This window comes from Heptranchias perlo, unplaced genomic scaffold (assembly GCF_035084215.1).
Source record: "Heptranchias perlo isolate sHepPer1 unplaced genomic scaffold, sHepPer1.hap1 HAP1_SCAFFOLD_465, whole genome shotgun sequence".
Taxonomy (NCBI): Eukaryota; Metazoa; Chordata; class Chondrichthyes; order Hexanchiformes; family Hexanchidae; genus Heptranchias; species Heptranchias perlo.
In genome coordinates, this window is record NW_027139479.1 from 70,917 (window position 1) to 87,924 (window position 17,008).

General features: G+C 48.1%; 1 protein-coding gene across 1 annotated transcript in view; it reads left to right on the forward strand.

Moving 5' to 3' along the window:
• Positions 1-383: 383 nt before the first annotated feature.
• Positions 384-17,008, forward strand: part of hpxb (hemopexin b) — a 32,689-nt gene continuing 16,064 nt past the window's right edge. Inside the window, exons 1-5 of the mRNA XM_067979421.1 lie at positions 384-497; positions 10,413-10,480; positions 11,520-11,597; positions 13,824-13,966; positions 15,335-15,482. Of these exons, the coding sequence (XP_067835522.1) occupies positions 433-497; positions 10,413-10,480; positions 11,520-11,597; positions 13,824-13,966; positions 15,335-15,482 (502 nt within the window). The 5' untranslated portion in view covers positions 384-432. The remainder of the gene's footprint in view (positions 498-10,412; positions 10,481-11,519; positions 11,598-13,823; positions 13,967-15,334; positions 15,483-17,008) is intronic.

The window sequence follows — 17,008 nt, forward strand, 5'->3', positions numbered from 1 at the left end:
GTGTCATCTGCAAACTTTGAAATTATACCCTCTATACCCAAGTCCAGGTCATTAATATATATCAAAAAGAGCAGTGGCCCTAATACTGACCCCTGGGGAACACCACTATATACTTCCCTCCAGTCTGAAAAACAACCGTTCACCACTACTCTCTGCTTTCTGTCCCTTAGACAATTTTGAATCCATGCTGCCACTGTCCCTTTAATCCCATGGGCTTAAATTTTGCAAATAAGTCTATTACGTGGCACTTTATGAAACGCCTTTTGAAAAGGACTGTGAGCCAGGGGCTGTTTGTTCTGACTCTGACCTCTCTGCTCCACCAGGCTGATCCTTTGCATGTTTGTTTTTGAAAGAGACTGTGTAAAGTGGGTATATATAAGCCCCAGACTGGAGTACACCACACAGTCCACACACAGGTCTGCTGGAGTGAGAATGAAGCTGCTGTTAGGAGTGCTGTGCCTCTCCTCGGCTCTCGGGCTCAGCGTCTCTTATCCATGGTGAGTACTAGTCCGGAGTTCCTGCAGGATGGCACAGTGTAGGTGCTCACAGTGTCCAGTTAGTGAAGATTAAGCAGACGCCAGTGAGTTAACCACAGGGCTCAGTAGGTGCGTGAACATCTATCCAATAGCGATCATACCATGATCGAGTTCAATGTAGTGTTTGAAAGGGAAAAAAGCGAATCAGCTGCTAAGATTCTAGACTTGGGTAAGGCCGACTTCAATGGGATGAGACAGAGACTGTCCTCAGTAAACTGGGCAAATCTGTTAATGGGTAAAACGACTGATGATCAGTGGGAAATGTTTAAAGAAACATTTGACGTGAAACAGAATCGGTTTATACCCCTGAGGGGCAAGAACTCTACTTGCCAAAAAAAACAGCCGTGGACAACAAAAGCGGTAAGAGACAGTATAAGACATAAGGAATGGGCATACAAAAAGGCAAAAAATGGCACAGAACCTGGCGAATGTGAAAGATACAAAGATCATCAAAGGGTCACAAAACAGATAGTAAGAGCTACAAAAAGAGAGTATGAAAAGAAACTTGCAAGGGATATCAAAACCAATACGTTCAATAATGTAGCAATAGGTTCAGGAACTGTCCCTCTAGATTGGAAAATTGCACATGTCACTCCGCTTTTAAGAAAGGAGAGAGAAACCAGGGAATTATAGACCAGTTAGCCTAACATCTGTTGTGGGGAAAATGCTGGAGTCTATAATTAAGGATAGGGTGACTGAACACCTCGAGAATTTTCAGTTAATCAGAGAGAGCCAGCATGGATTTGTGAAAGGTAGGTCGTGCCTGACAAACCTGATTGAATTTTTTGAAGAGGTGACTAAAATAGTGGACGGGGAATGTCAATGGATGTTATTTATATGGACTTCCAGAAGGCATTTGATAAGGTCCCACATAAGAGACTGTTAGCTAAGATAGAAGCCCATGGAATCGAGGGAAAAGTACGGACTTGGTTAGGAAGTTGGCTGAGTGAAAGGCGACAGAGAGTAGGGATAATGGGTAGGTACTCACATTGGCAGGATGTGACTAGTGGAGTCCCGCAGGGATCTGTCTTGGGGCCTCAATTATTCACAATATTTATTAACGACTTAGATGAAGGCATAGAAAGTCTCATATCTAAGTTTGCCGATGACACAAAGATTGGTGGCATTGTAAGCAGTGTCGATGAAAACATAAAATTACAAAGCGATATTGATAGATTAGGTGAATGGGCAAAACTGTGGCAAATGGAATTCAATGTAGGCAAATGTGAGGTCATCCACTTTGGATCAAAAAAGGATAGAACAGGGTACTTTCTAAATGGTAAAAAGTTAAAACCAGTGGATGTCCAAAGAAATTAGGAGATCAAGGAGGGGCCATGAAATGACACTGGCGAGCAAAATAAAGGAAAATCCTAAGATGTTTTATAAGTATATTAAGGGTAAGAGGATGACTAGGGAAAAAATAGGGCCCATTAGGGACAAAAATGGCAATCTGTGTGTAGAGTCGGCAGATGTAGGAGGGGTTCTAAATGAATTTTTTGCATCTGTTTTCACTATGGAGAAGGACGATGTAGACATAGAAATACGGCAGGGGGACTGTGATATACTCGAACATATTAACATCGAGCGGGAGGAGGTATTGGCGGTTTTAGCAGGCCTAAAAATGGATAAATCCCCAGGCCCGGACGAAATGTATCCCAGGCTACTGTGTGAGGCAAAGGAGGAGATTGCGGGGGCTCTGACACATATATTCAGAACCTCTCTGGCCACAGGGGATGTGCCAGAGGACTGGAGAACCGCTAATGTAGTACCATTATTCAAGAAGGGGAGTAGGGAAAAACCGGGGAACTACAGGCCAGTGAGCCTAACATCAGTGGTAGGAAAATTATTGGAAAAAATTCTGAAGGACAAAATTAGTCTCCACTTGGAGAAGCAAGGATTAATCAGGGATAGTCAACATGGCTTTGTCAAGGGAAGATCATGTCTGACTAATTTGATTGAATTTTTTGAGGGGGTGACTAGGCGTGTGGATGAGGGTAACGCAGTGGATGTGGTATACATGGATTTCAGTAAGGCCTTCGATAAAGTCCCCCACAGGAGACTGGTCAAGAAGGTACGAGCCCATGGAATCCAGGGTGCCTTGGCACTTTGGATACAAAACTGGCTTAGTGGCAGAAGGCAGAGGGTGATGGTCGAAGGTTGTTTTTGTGACTGGCAGCTTGTGGCCAGTGGGGTACCACAGGGATCGGTGCTGGGTCCCTTGCTGTTTGTGGTCTACATTAATGACTTGGATATGAATGTAAAAGGTATGATCAGTAAGTTCGCTGATGATACAAAAATTGGTAGGGTGGTAAATAGCGAGGAGGATAGCCTCAGTCTGCAGGACGATATAGATGGGTTGGTCAGATGGGCGGAACAGTGGCAAATGGAATTTAACCCGGAAAAGTGCGAGGTGATGCACTTTGGAGGGACTAACAAGGCAAGGGAATACACAATGAATGGGAGGACCCTAGGCAAGACAGAGGGTCAGAGGGATCTTGGTGTGCAAGTTCACAGATCCCTGAAGGCGGCGGAACAGGTAGATAAGGTGGTAAAGAAGGCATATGGGATACTTGCCTTTATTAGCCGAGGCATAGAATATAAGAGCAAGGAGGTTATGATGGAGCTGTATAAAACACTGGTTAGGCCACAGCTGGAGTACTGTGTGCAGTTCTGGTCGCCACACTACAGGAAGGATGTGATCGCTTTGGAGAGGGTGCAGAGGAGATTCACCAGGATGTTACCAGGGCTGGAGCGCTTCAGCTATGAAGAGAGACTGGGAGGATTGGGTTTGTTTTCCTTGGAGCAGAGGAGGCTGAGGGGGGATATGATTGAGGTGTACAAAATTATGAGGGGCACAGATAGGATGGATACTAAGGAGCTTTTTCCCTTTGTTGAGGTTTCTATAACAAGGGGACATAGATTCAAGGTAAAAGGCGGGAGGTTTAGAGGGGATTTGAGAAAGAACTTTTTCACCCAGAGGGTGGTTGGAGTCTGGAACTCACTGCCTGAGAGGGTTGTGGAGGCAGGAACCCTCACAACATTCAAGAAGCATTTGGATGAGCACTTGAAATGCCATAGCATACAAGGCTACGGACCAAATGCTGGAATATGGGATTAGAGTAGACAGGGCTTGATGGCCGGCGCGGACACGATGGGCCGAAGGGCCTCTATCCGTGCTGTATAACTCTATGACTCTATGGCTTAGGGGTTCAGGTACATAGACCATTGAAGTGTCATGAACAGTTGCAGAAAATAATCAATAAGGCTAATGGAATGCTGGCCTTTATATCTAGAAGGACATATTGGCCTTGGAGGGAGTGCAGCGTAGATTTACTAGAATGATACCCAGAATTCAAGGGTTAAGTTACGAGGAGAGATTACACAAATTGGGGTTGTATTCTCTAGAGTTTCGAAGGTTAAGGGGTGATCTGATCGAAGTTTATAAGATATTAAGGGGAACGGATAGGGTGGATAGAGAGAAACTATTTCCGCTGGTTGGGGACTCTAGGAGTAGGGGGCACAGTCTAAAAATTAGAGCCAGACCTTTCAGGAGTGAGATTAGAAAATATTTCTACACACAAAGGGTGGTAGAAGTTTGGAACTCTCTTCCACAAATGGCAATTGATACTAGCTCAATTGCTAAATTTAAATCTGAGATAGATAGCTTTTTGACAACCAAAGTTATTAAGGGATATGGGCCAAAGGCAGGTATATGGAGTTAGATCACAGATCAGCCATGATCTTATCAAATGGCGGAGCAGGCAGGAGGGGCTGAATGGCCTCCTCCTGTTCCGATGTTCCTATGTTCACTGCCTGCTGTGGTAACTGAGCCACAAATGCCAGGAATTATTTCGGTAGTTTCAATGAAACAATTTAAATAACACAGGCCATGGGCAGGTTTTTTGAGCAATTTCAATTCAAATTAACAGATAATTCAAATTAAGCAGTTTTGAATGAAGAGGATTAGATTAGAAACAAGGAAGAACGAAAGATTTGCATTTCAAGAGCGCTTCCCCTTTTACCACCACAGGACGCTTCACAGCCAATGACCTCTCCCTCACCAGTATTCAGTTCAAGAGAGGATTCCTCTGGGGAGTGCAGCCAGAGCCAAGACCACAGCACCATGGGTGGCTTAGCTGTAGGGGGGGGAGGAGAAAGGTCAGGAGAGCGATAGTGATAGGGGATTCTATAGTTAGGGGAATAGACAGGCGTTCCTGCGGCTGCAGACGTGATTCCAGGATGGTATGTTGCCTCCCTGGTGCCAGGGTCAAGGATGTTACCGAGCAGCTGCAGAACATTCTAGAGGGAGAGGGTGAACAGCCAGAGGTCGTGGTCCATATCGGTACCAATGACACAGGTAGAAAGAGGGATGAGGTTCTGCAGGCAGATTTTAAGGAGTTAGGAAAGAGATTAATAAACAGGATCTCAAAGGTAGTAATCTCCGGATTACTCCCGGTGCCTCACGCTAGTGAGTATAGAAATAGGAGGATAGAGCAGATGAATGCGTGGCTGGAGAGATGGTGCAGGAGGGAGGGCTTTAGATTCCTGGGGCATTGGGACCAGGTCTGGGGGAGGTGGGACCTGTACAGGGCGGACAGGTTGCACCTCAACAGGGCCAGGACCAATGTCCTCGCGGGGAGGTTCACTGGTGCTGTGGGGAGGGTTTAAACTAATTTGGCAGGGGGATGGGCACCAGGATGTAGCAACGGAAAGGAGAAACACGGAGCACAAAGGATCGGGGGAGACAGATAGCACTGGAGCAAGTTATAGTGCAGTATTAGGTGGGATCAGACTAAGAGAGAGTACAAGAAAATCTAAGACTGGTTTGCAATGCATGTGTGTACACGCACGAAGTGTGGTAAACAAGGTTGGTGAGCTGCAGGCACAAATAGCCACATGGGAATATGATGTCATGGCGATAACGGAGACCTGGCTCAAAAAAGGGCAGGATTGGGTACTAAATATTCCTGGATACAAGGTGTTCAGGAAAGAGAGGGAAGGAAAGGAAGGAGGGGTGGCAGTATTGATTAAGGAGAGAGAGGATGTCCTGGAGGGGTCAAGGACAGAATCTATTTGGTTAGAGTTAGACTAGGATAATAATAATAATAATATAATGGGCACAGAGGGGGAGGAATTTTTGAAATGTGCTCAGGAGAACTTTCTTAACCAGTACTTTTCCGGCCCAATGAGGAAGGAGGCATTGCTGGATCTGGTTCTGAGGAAGGAGGCGGGCCAAGTGGAGCAAGTGTCAGTGGTGGAACATTTAGGGAACAGCGATCATAGTATCATAAGGTTTAGATTAATTATGGAAAAGGACAGGACCACTCTAAAGTAAAAATACTCAATTGGAGGAGGGCCAATTTCAGTGGGATGAGAACAGATCTGGCCCGGGTAAATTGGAATCAAAGATTGGCAGGCAAAACTGTAATTGAACATTGGGCGGCCTTTAAGGAGAAGATGGTTCGGGTACAGTCTGGGTACATTCCCACGAGGGAGAAAGGTAGGGCAACTAACGCCAGAGCTCCCTGGATAACAAAAGAGATAGAGAGTAAGATGAAGCAGAAAAAAGGGGCATATGACAGATGTCAGGTTGATAACACAAGTGAGAACCAGGCTGAATGTAGAAAGTTCAGAGGGGAAGTGAAAAAGGAAATAAGAGGGGCAAAGAGAGAGTATGAGAATAGACTGGCGGCCAACATAAAAGGGAATCCAAAAGTCTTCTACAGGCTGTAAACAGTAAACGGGTAGTAAGAGGAGGGGTGGGGCCGATTAGGGACCAAAAAAGAGATCTACTGATGGAGGCAGAGGGCATGGCCGAGGTACTAAATGAGTACTTTGCATCTGTCTTTACCAAGGAAGAAGATTCTGCCAGAGTCTCAGTAAAGGAAGATGTAGTTGAGATACTGGATGGGGTAAAAATTGATAAAGAAGAGGTACTAGAAAGGCTGGCTGTACTTAAAGTAGATAAGTCACCCGGTCCGGATGGGATGCATCCTAGGTTGCTGAGGGAGTAAGGGTGGAAATTGCGGAGGTACTGGCCATAATCTTCCAAACATCCTTAGATACGGGGGTGGTGCCAGAGGACTGGAGAATTGCAAATGTTACACCCTTGTTCAAAAAAAGGGTGTAAGGATAAACCCAGCAACTACAGGCCAGTCAGTTTAACCTCGGTGCTGGGGAAACTTTTAGAAACAATAATCCAGGACAGAATTAACAGTCACTTGGACAATTGTGGATTGATTAGGGAAAGCTAGCACAGATTTGTTGAAGGCAAATCATGTTTAACTAACCTGATAAGAGTTTTTTGATGAGGTAACAGAGAAGGTTGATGAGGGCAATGCGGTTGATGTGGTGTATATGGACTTTCGAAAGGTGTTTGATAAAGTGCCACATTATAGGCTTATCATCAAGATTGCGGCCCATGGAATAAAGGGGCAGTGGCAACATGGGTACAGAATTGGCAAAGGGACAGGAAACAGAGAGTAGTGGTGAACGGTTGTTTTTTGGACTGGAGGGAGGTGAACAGTGGTGTTCCCCAGGGGTCAGTGCTGGGACCACTGCTTTTCTTGATATATTAATGACTTGGACTTGGGTGTACAGGGCACAATTTCAAAATTTGCAGATGACACAAAACTTGGAAGGGTAGTGAACAGTGAGGAGGATAGTGATAGACTTCAAGAGGATATAGACAGGCTGGTGGCATGGGCGGACACGTGGCAGATGAAATTTAACACAGAAAAATGCAAAGTGAATCATTTTGGTAGGAAGAACGAGGAGAAACAATATAAACTAGATGGCACAATTCTAAAAGGGGTACAGGAACAGAGAGATCTGGGGGTATATGTACACAAATCGTTGAAGGTGGCAGGGCAGGTTGAGAAAGCGGTTAAAAAAGCAAACGGGATCCTGGGCTTTAAACATAGAGGCATAGAGTACAAAAGCAAGGAAGTCATGTTGAACCTTTATAAAACACTGGTTCGACCACAGCTGGAGTATTGTGTCCAGTTCTGGGCACCGTACTTTAGGAAAGATGTGAAGGCCTTAGAGAGGGTGCAGAAGAGATTTACTAGAATGGTTCCAGGGATGAGGGCCTTTAGTTACGTGGATAGACTGGAGAAGCTGGGGTTGTTCTCCTTGGAACAGAAACGGTTGAGAGGAGATTTGATCGAGGTGTTCAAAATCATGAAGGGTCTAGACAGAGTAGATAGAGAGAAACTGTTCCCATTGGTGGAGGGATCAAGAACCAGAGGATATAGATTTAAGGTGATTGGCAAAAAAACCAAAGGTGACAACCAAACATTTTTACACAGCGAGTGGTTAGGATCTGGAATGCACTGCCCGAGGGGGTGGTGGAGGCAGATTCAATCATGGCCTTCAAAAGAGAACTGGATAAGTACTTGAAAGGAAAAAATTTGCAGGGCTACGGGGATAGGGACTGGCTGGATTGCTCTTGCATAGCGCTGGCACGGACTCGATGGGCCAAATGGCCTCCTTCCATGCTGTAACCTTTCTATGATTCTATGAAGTACTTTTGAAGTGTAGTCACTGTTGTAATGTAGAAAACACGGCAGCCAATTTGCACACAGCAAGATCCCACAAACAGCAATGAGATAAATGACCAGATCACCTTGCTCGAGGGATAAATATTGGCCAGGACACTGGGGAGAACTCCCCTGCCCTTCTTCGAAATAGTGCCATGCGATCTTTTACGTCCACCTGAAAGGGCAGACGGGACCTAAGTTTAATGTCTCACCTGAAACGCAGCACCTCTGACAGTGCAGCGCTCCCTCGGCGCCGACCCTCCGACAGTGCAGCGCTCCCTCGGCGCCGACCCTCCGACGGTGCAGCGCTCCCTCAGCGCCGACCCTCCAGCGCTGACCCTTCGACCCTCCAACGGTGCAGCGCTCCCTCAGTACTGACCCTCCGACAGTGCAGCACTCCCTCAGTACTGACCCTCCGACAGTGCAGTGCTCCCTCGGTACTGACCCTCCGACAGTGCAGCGCTCCCTCGGTACTGACCCTCCGACAGTGCGGCGCTCCCTCGGTACTGACCCTCCGACAGTGCGGCGCTCCCTCAGTACTGACCCTCCGACAGTGCGGCGCTCCCTCAGTACTGACCCTCCGACAGTGTGGCGCTCCCTCAGTACTGACCCTCCGACAGTGCGGCGCTCCCTCAGTACTGACCCTCCGACAGTGCAGCACTCCAGTGTCAGCCTGGATTAAATGCTCAGGTGTCTGGAGTGGGATTTGAACCCATGGTCTTTTGGATCAGAGGCGAGAGTGCTGCCCACTGAGCCACGGCTGGCAATTGGAAGGATGTAGAGAGCGGAGATCAGGATAGTTCCAGACCTCAGAAGACTGAGTTAAGAAGAAACGCTCGGGTGGCTCAACACATATTTGCTGGAGGAAAGTCAACCAAGAGAAGGACAGATAGATATCGAATCGAATAGTGAAAGGTTGAGGGTCAGTAAGTGCAGAACCTAACGGGACAATTATAAATTTCACAAGCCTCGAGCAGGATGAGAGGGTCAATATTACCTCACTCACCGGCCGTGGGTTCTGGTCAATGACATGGAGGGCGCTCCCGATCTCTGGATATGAGTGGCCAGTGGTGAAATCCGTCACCCATGGCAACAATCAGACGGTCATCCCAGATTCTCAGGAATGGAAATCATTTTTTTCTAATTTGCTCTTGGGATGTGGAGCTGGGATAGGGATGTTTGATCTGTTGGGATTCTGTAGAGTGTGTGAGTGGGTGGTTTTATTTTGGTGTATGGTGGTGTAGTGGTTCTGTTTCTGGACTAATAATCCAGAGAACAATGGGCTCAAATCCCACCATGGGCAGTTTGAGAATTTAAATTCAGGAAATAAAAATCTGGTCTCAGTAAAAGTGACCATGAGGCTGTCGGATTGTCATAAAAACCCAACTGGTTCATTAATGTCCTTTAGGGAAGGAAACCTGCCGTCCTTCCCCGGTCTGGGCCTATATGTGACTCCAGTCCCCACACCAACGTGGTTGACTCTTAACTGCCCTCTGCAGTGACCCAGCAAACCCCTCAGTTTGTATCAAACTCACTCCCAATGGTTCAAGAAGGCGGCGGCTCACTCCCACCCTCTCAGGGTAACTGGGGATGGGCAATAAATGCCGGCCTTGCCAGTGACGCCCACATCCCCAGAATGAATTAAAAAAAGGAGGCCATTCAGCCCCTCGAGCTTGTACCACCAATCAAGTAGAGCATGGCTGAACTGTATCTCAACTCCATTTACCCGCCTTTGTTCCATATCCCTCGATACCCTTACCCAACAAAAATCTATCAATCTCCAATTGAAAGCTCCAATTGACCCCCAGCATCCACAGCTTTTTGGGGGAGAGAGTTCCAAATTTCCACTCCCCTTCCACTGTGTGAGGAAGTGCTTCCTGACATCACCCCTGAATATCCGAGCTCTAATTTTAAGGTTATGCCCCCTTGTTCCAGACTCTTCCCACCAGAGGAAATAGTTTCTCTCTATCTACCCTATCAAATCCTTTAATCATCTTAAACACCTCGTTTGGATCACCCCTTAATCTTCTAAACTCGAGGGAATACAAGCCTAGTCTATACAACCTGTCCTCATAATTTAGCCCTAGGTGCATATGAGTGAGGACCAGACTTGGCTGTGATGCTCCCTGTGGTGGATCAGACTGTTAACATTGACTGTCTAGACTCTCATATGAAGAATGAGTATTTCAGCTGGTTACTGGGGTAGGGCCAGCGTCGATGGAATGCAACCTGTGCACAGGGCCGGTCTTGAGAAGAGCAGGGGTTAACATTTGAAGGAAAGAAAGGCAATTGTCAGAGATCCTATCAGTTAAAGAGATTTCCTGCTTTATTCCAGGATGAAAGGTCACCCAAACATCACATATGATGAGATGACCAAAGACCATCAGCATCCCATCATCGCAGGTCAGTACCTGTTCTGCTGCTCTCCTCTCCCCTTCACTTCTCTCTCTGGATTGTCTGGCTCTTATTGTCAGTGGGAGTGGATGGGACACTGAGCTCTGGGCCACATTGGTCTTCCAACATAATATAATATTGGGATTACAATGACTGTAGTCCCAACATCAAACCATTCACTCACACTATAGAGGCCCAAAAAAATCAAACCTCTACCATCAGCCCAACTATATCAAATCCCAATGGACCAAACCCTTTCCATCCACTCCCACTGTATAAAATCCCAATGGACCAAACCCTTTCCATCCACTCCCACTGTATAAAATCCCAATGGACCAAACCCTTTCCATCCACTCCCACTGTATAAAATCCCAATGGACCAAACCCTTTCCATCCACTCCCACTGTATAAAATCCCAATGGACCAAACCCTTTCCATCCACTCCCACTGTATAAAATCCCAATGGACCAAACCCTTTCCATCCACTCCCACTGTATAAAATCCCAATGGACCAAACCCTTTCCATCCACTCCCACTGTATAAAATCCCAATGGACCAAACCCTTCCCACCCACTCCCACTATATCAAATCCCAATGGACCAAACCCCTTCCCACCCACTCCCACTATATCAAATCCCAATGGACCAAACCCTTCCCACCTACTCCCACTATATCAAATCCCAATGGACCAAACCCCTTCCCACCCACTCCCACTATATCAAATCCCAATGGACCAAACCCTTCCCACCTACTCCCACTATATCAAATCCCAATGGACCAAACCCCTTCCCACCCACTCCCACTATATCAAATCCCAATGGACCAAACCCTTCCCACCTACTCCCACTATATCAAATCCCAATGGACCAAACCCTTCCCACCTACTCCCACTATATCAAATCCCAATGGACCAAACCCCTTCCCACCCACTCCCACTTTGTACAATGCCAGTGAATGAAGCCCACTCCACTTGCCTTATGCAGGACTGCAATGGACCATCTCAGTGGACTAGTCTCCATTGTAAGGTGCTTGTGATTTATTTTTCCAGGTTTTCCCAATCGATGTGATGGTCTTGGATTTGATGCAATCACGTTGGATGAGCTCGGAGTTACCTACTTTTTCCGAGGTAAGACTTGGGCTGCAGAGTCCACAATGGGAGAAGAGGAGTCCGTCGCACAGTATCCTCACTCCTAAAACAGCAAACTTGGTGTCAGAGTAACCACTTAATTCCTCTGTCCCACCTGCTTGTGATATAATCAGACTTTTCAATCTGTATCAAGGCCAGACACTGAGGACTATGAGTTGGAAACTCAGGCTGAGGTCTTGGAGCAGCTGTGTAGTTGCACTGACCCACAGCAATTTAGATCACAGCCTAATGTTGTCTGATAGATGCCAGACGAGCATTGGAGATGAAGGAACAGGGTGTCTTGTGGCCAAATTTGCTGATGATACAAAGATAGGTGGAAAAGCAAGTTGTGATGAGGACACAAAGTGTCTGCAAAGGGATATTGACAGGTTAAGGGAATGGGCAAAAATGTGGCAGATGGAATATAATGTGGGAAAATACGAAGCCATCCACTTTGGGAGGAAAAATAAAAAAGCAAAATATTATTTGAATGGAGAAATACTACAAAATGCTGCGGTACAGAGGGATCTGGGTGTCCTCGTACATGAAGCACAAAAAGTCAACATACAGGTGCAGCAGATAATCCGGAAGGCAAACGGAATATTGGCCTTTATTTCTAGGAGGATGGAGTATAAAAGCAGGGAAGTCATGCTCCAACTGTACAGGGTGCTGGTGAGACCACACCTGGAGTACTGCGTACAGTTCTGATGCCCTTATTTAAGGAAGGACATACTTGCATTGGAGGCAGTTCAGAGAAGGTTCACTAGGTTGATTCCGGGTATGGAAGGGTTGTCTTATGAGGAAAGATTGAACAGGTTGGGTCTATACTCATTGGAGTTTAGAAGAACGAGAGGAGATCTTATTGAAACGTACAAGATTCTGAGGGAACGCGATAGGGTAGATGCTGAGAGGATGTTACCCCTCATGGGGGAGTCTAAAACTAGGGGGCATAGTCTCAGAATAAGGGGTCGCCCGTTTAAGACGGAAATGAGGAGGAATTTCTTCTCCCAGAGGGTCGTGAATCTTTGGAATTCTTTGCCCCAAAAAGCTGTGGAGGCTGAGTCATTAAATACATTCAAGGCTGAGTTAGATAAATTTTTGATCAGCGAGGGAGTCAAAGGATATGGGGAAAGGGCGGGAAAGTGGAGTTGAGGTAAAATCAGATCAGCCATGATCTCATTGAATTACGCAGCAGGTTCAAGGGGCTGAATGGCCTACTCCTGCTACTATCTCTTATGGTCTTATGGTCTTATGGATCACTGACTAGGAGACCTGATTGTCATATAAAAGATGCTGAGAGATTGTTTCCCCTGGCTGGAGAGTCTAGAACTAGGGAGCATAGTCTCAGGATAAGGGGTCGGCCATTCAAGACTGAGATGAGGAGGAATTTCTTCACTCAGTGGAGTTGAGGTTGAAGATCAGCCATGATCTGATTGAATGGCGGAGCAGGCTCGAGGGGCCGTATGGCCGACTCCTGCTCCTATTTCTTATGTTCTTATCTTATAAATGTTCTTTATGGAGAGAGAAGCAATCGGGGGATATGGGGAGAAGGTGGGGTTGAGGGATATGGGGAAAAGTGGGTAGGTGGGATTGAGGGATATGGGGAGAAGTGGGTAGGTGGGATTGAGGGATATGGTGAGAAGGTGGGTAGATGGGATTGAAGGATATGGTGAAAAGGTGAGCAGATGGGGGGTAGGTGGGGTTGAGGGTAATGGGGGGTAGGTGGGGTTGAGGGTAATGGGGGGTAGGCGGGGTTGAGGGTAATGGGGGGGTAGTGGGGTTGAGAGTAATGGGGGTAGGCGGGGTTAAGGGTAATGGGGGGTAGGCGGGGTTGAGGGTAATGGTGGGGTAGGTGGGGTTGAGGGTAATGGGGGGTAGGTGGGGTTGAGGGTAATGGGGGGTAGGTGGGGTTGAGGGTAATGGGGGGTAGGTGGGGTTGAGGGTAATGGGGGTAGGTGGGGTTGAGGGTAATGGGGGGTAGGTGGGGTTGAGGGTAATGGGGGGTAGGTGGGGTTGAGGGTAATGGGGGGTAGGTGGGGTTGAGGGTAATGGGGGGTAGGTGGGGTTGAGGGTAATGGGGGGTAGGTGGGGTTGAGGGTAATGGGGGGTAGGTGGGGTTAATATATGAAAATGGTATCTTTGTGTGCCTTATTGCTGAGAGACTGTTTTGATGTTGTGGGATTTACAAAGAGACTGATCTTCTTGCCGGCATTTTCCGTTTGACAGATGAATTTGTCTGGAAGGGATTTCGTGGCCCTGCCGAGCTCATCAATAAAACCTGGCCCTCTTTACCGGGTCAGATTGATGCAGCATTCCGTATGCACCACAAAAACTCCCTGGAGCAGCATGACAGGATGTTCTTCTTCAAGGTAGGCCCAGTGGTGGCCATGCAGGGGCAGCCCATCTCCACCAGACCAGCACACCTGCAGCTTTCAGTCAGGGGCAGGGGAAAGCCTCAGGTCAGCCTGGAACCTGCTCACTGAGGATGATAATACTGAGATAGGAACAGAGCTCTCATTCCCTGGTTACATGGGTAAATCTGGCACAAGCATGACCAGCGACCAGGCTCACATGCAGCAGCAGGAGATCGTGGGACATAGAGAAAGGACAGACAGACAGGAAGAGTGACTGTAGGTGGAGAGAGGTGGCGGGGGGGTAGAACTGGGTGGAGGAGAGGTAGAGAGACCTGATGGAGAGGTGGAGGGGGTGGTGGAGAGGTGGAGAGAGGTGATGGAGAGGTGGAGAGAGGTGATGGAGAGGTGGAGGGGGTGGTGGAGAGGTGGAGAGAGGTGATGGAGAGGTGGAGGGGGTGGTGGAGAGGTGGAGAGAGGTTTTGGAGGGGTGGAGAGAGGTGATGGAGAGGTGGAGAGAGGTGATGGAGAGAGGTGGAGAGAGGTGATGGAGAGATGGAGAGAGGTGATGGAGAGATGGAGAGAGGTGATGGAGAGAGGTGGAGAGAGGTGATGGAGAGATGGAGAGAGGTGATGGAGAGAGGTGGAGAGAGGTGATGGAGAGATGGAGAGAGGTGATGGAGAGGTGGAGAGATGGAGAGAGGTGATGGAGAGAGGTGGAGAGAGGTGATGGAGAGATGGAGAGAGGTGATGGAGAGAGGTGGAGAGAGGTTTTGGAGAGATGGAGAGAGGTTTTGGAGAGGTGGAGAGAGGTGATGGAGAGATGGAGAGAGATGATGGAGAGATGGAGAGAGATGATGGAGAGATGGAGAGAGGTGATGGAGAGATGGAGAGAGGTTTTGGAGAGATGGAGAGAGGTGATGGAGAGATGGAGAGAGATGATGGAGAGATGGAGAGAGATGATGGAGAGATAGAGCTGTACCTGACCACATGTCGCCAAAAAGCAGCATGTAGATGAGGAAGAGGAGGAGCTGGAGTAAGATCCATAAAAAGGCAGCGACTAGTTCCTTGATGGGCCCTTCGAAGAATGCCGGGAACGGCACAGGGAGTATCTGTGGGCTTCTCCAAAGGTAGGGGGTGGGGGGTACAAGCCTGAAGTGGCAGCAGGAGAGCAGGAAGGTCGAGGAATAGTGATGGGTTGGGGTAGGGATGGGGGGGCCGGGGGCAAAATTACTGAGAGGGGAGAAGAGAAAGGTGGGCAGGACTAGATGAGAGTAAGGGGAGGACACTGGAGAGACGGGCCCGAGAGGTGGATAGAAATAAAGGGGTGAGACTTGGCTACAATCTGAACTCTGTCTTCCTCACTGAACTCTCATCAATTCTCAGGGGAATGAGGTCTGGCAATATTACGGCACAGTGCCAGAGGGCAAGTTCCTGATTCATGATAAATTCCCGGGAATTCCAGATAATCTGGGGGCAGCTACGGAATGTCCAGTGGGAGAATGCGGAATGGATTCTGTTTTCTTTTTCAAAGGTAAGACCATTGAATGAGGTGGAAGATGTAGATTCTCCCTCCTGTCTTTTTACAAAGTGCCACAAAGATATATTCAGACAATGGGCAGTGGCCAGTGTGGTGCTGAGTCACGGAGACCGGAAAATCCCACATTCCATCCCCCATCTCTGCTGTCTTCCGTCATCTCAGCTTGAGATTGTTAGTTGGGTTTATTCGCTCCAGGGCTGGGAAGGGGAAAATGAGACAGGGTCCTGACCCCCGATCCAGTGATCCTGCAGTAAAGATCTCTGTGCGGAAACTCAGTCCAGCATCTGAAATCAAATCACAGATTGTGGACCTTTATCCCAGTGTGTGGACCCTTATCCCAGTGTGTGGACCCTTATCCCAGTGTGTGGACCCTTATCTCAGTGTGTGGACCCTTATCCCAGTGTGTGGACCCTTATCCCAGTGTGTGGACCCTTATCCCAGTGTGTGGACCCTTATCCCAGTGTGTGGACCCTTATCCCAGTGTGTGGACCCTTATCCCAGTGTGTGGACCCTTATCCCAGTGTGCAGACCCTTATCCCAGTGTGTGGACCCTTATCCCAGTGTGTGGACCCTTATCTCAGTGTGTGGACCCTTATCTCAGTGTGTGGACCCTTATCCCAGTGTGTGGACCCTTATCTCAGTGTGTGGACCCTTATCCCAGTGTGTGGACCCTTATCTCAGTGTGTGGACCCTTATCCCAGTGTGTGGACCCTTATCCCAGTGTGTAGACCCTTATCCCAGTGTGTGGACCCTTATCCCAGTGTGTGGACCCTTATCCCAGTGTGTGGACCCTTATCTCAGTGTGTGGACCCTTATCCCAGTGTGTGGACGCTTATCCCAGTGTGTAGACCCTTATCCCAGTGTGTGGACCCTTATCCCAGTGTGTAGACCCTTATCTCAGTGTGTGGACCCTTATCTCAGTGTGTGGACCCTTATCCCAGTGTGTGGACCCTTATCCCAGTGTGTGGACCCTTATCCCAGTGTGTGGACCCTTATCCCAGTGTGTGGACCCTTATCCCAGTGTGTAGACCCTTATCCCAGTGTGTGGACCCTTATCCCAGTGTGTGGACCCTTATCTCAGTGTGTGGACCCTTATCTCAGTGTGTGGACCCTTATCCCAGTGTGTGGACCCTTATCCCAGTGTGTGGACCCTTATCCCAGTGTGTGGACCCTTATCCCAGTGTGTGGACCCTTATCCCAGTGTGTGGACCCTTATCCCAATGTGTAGACCCTTATCTCAGTGTGTGGACCCTTATCCCAGTGTGTGGACCCTTATCCCAGTGTGTGGACCCTTATCTCAGTGTGTGGACCCTTATCCCAGTGTGTGGACCCTTATCCCAGTGTGTAGACCCTTATCTCAGTGTGTGGACCCTTATCCCAGTGTGTGGACCCTTATCCCAGTGTGTAGACCCTTATCCCAGTGTGTGGACCCTTATCTCAGTGTGTGGACCCTTACCCAGTGTGTGGACCCTTATCCCAGTGTGTAGACCCTTATCCCAGTGTGTGGACCCTTATCCCAG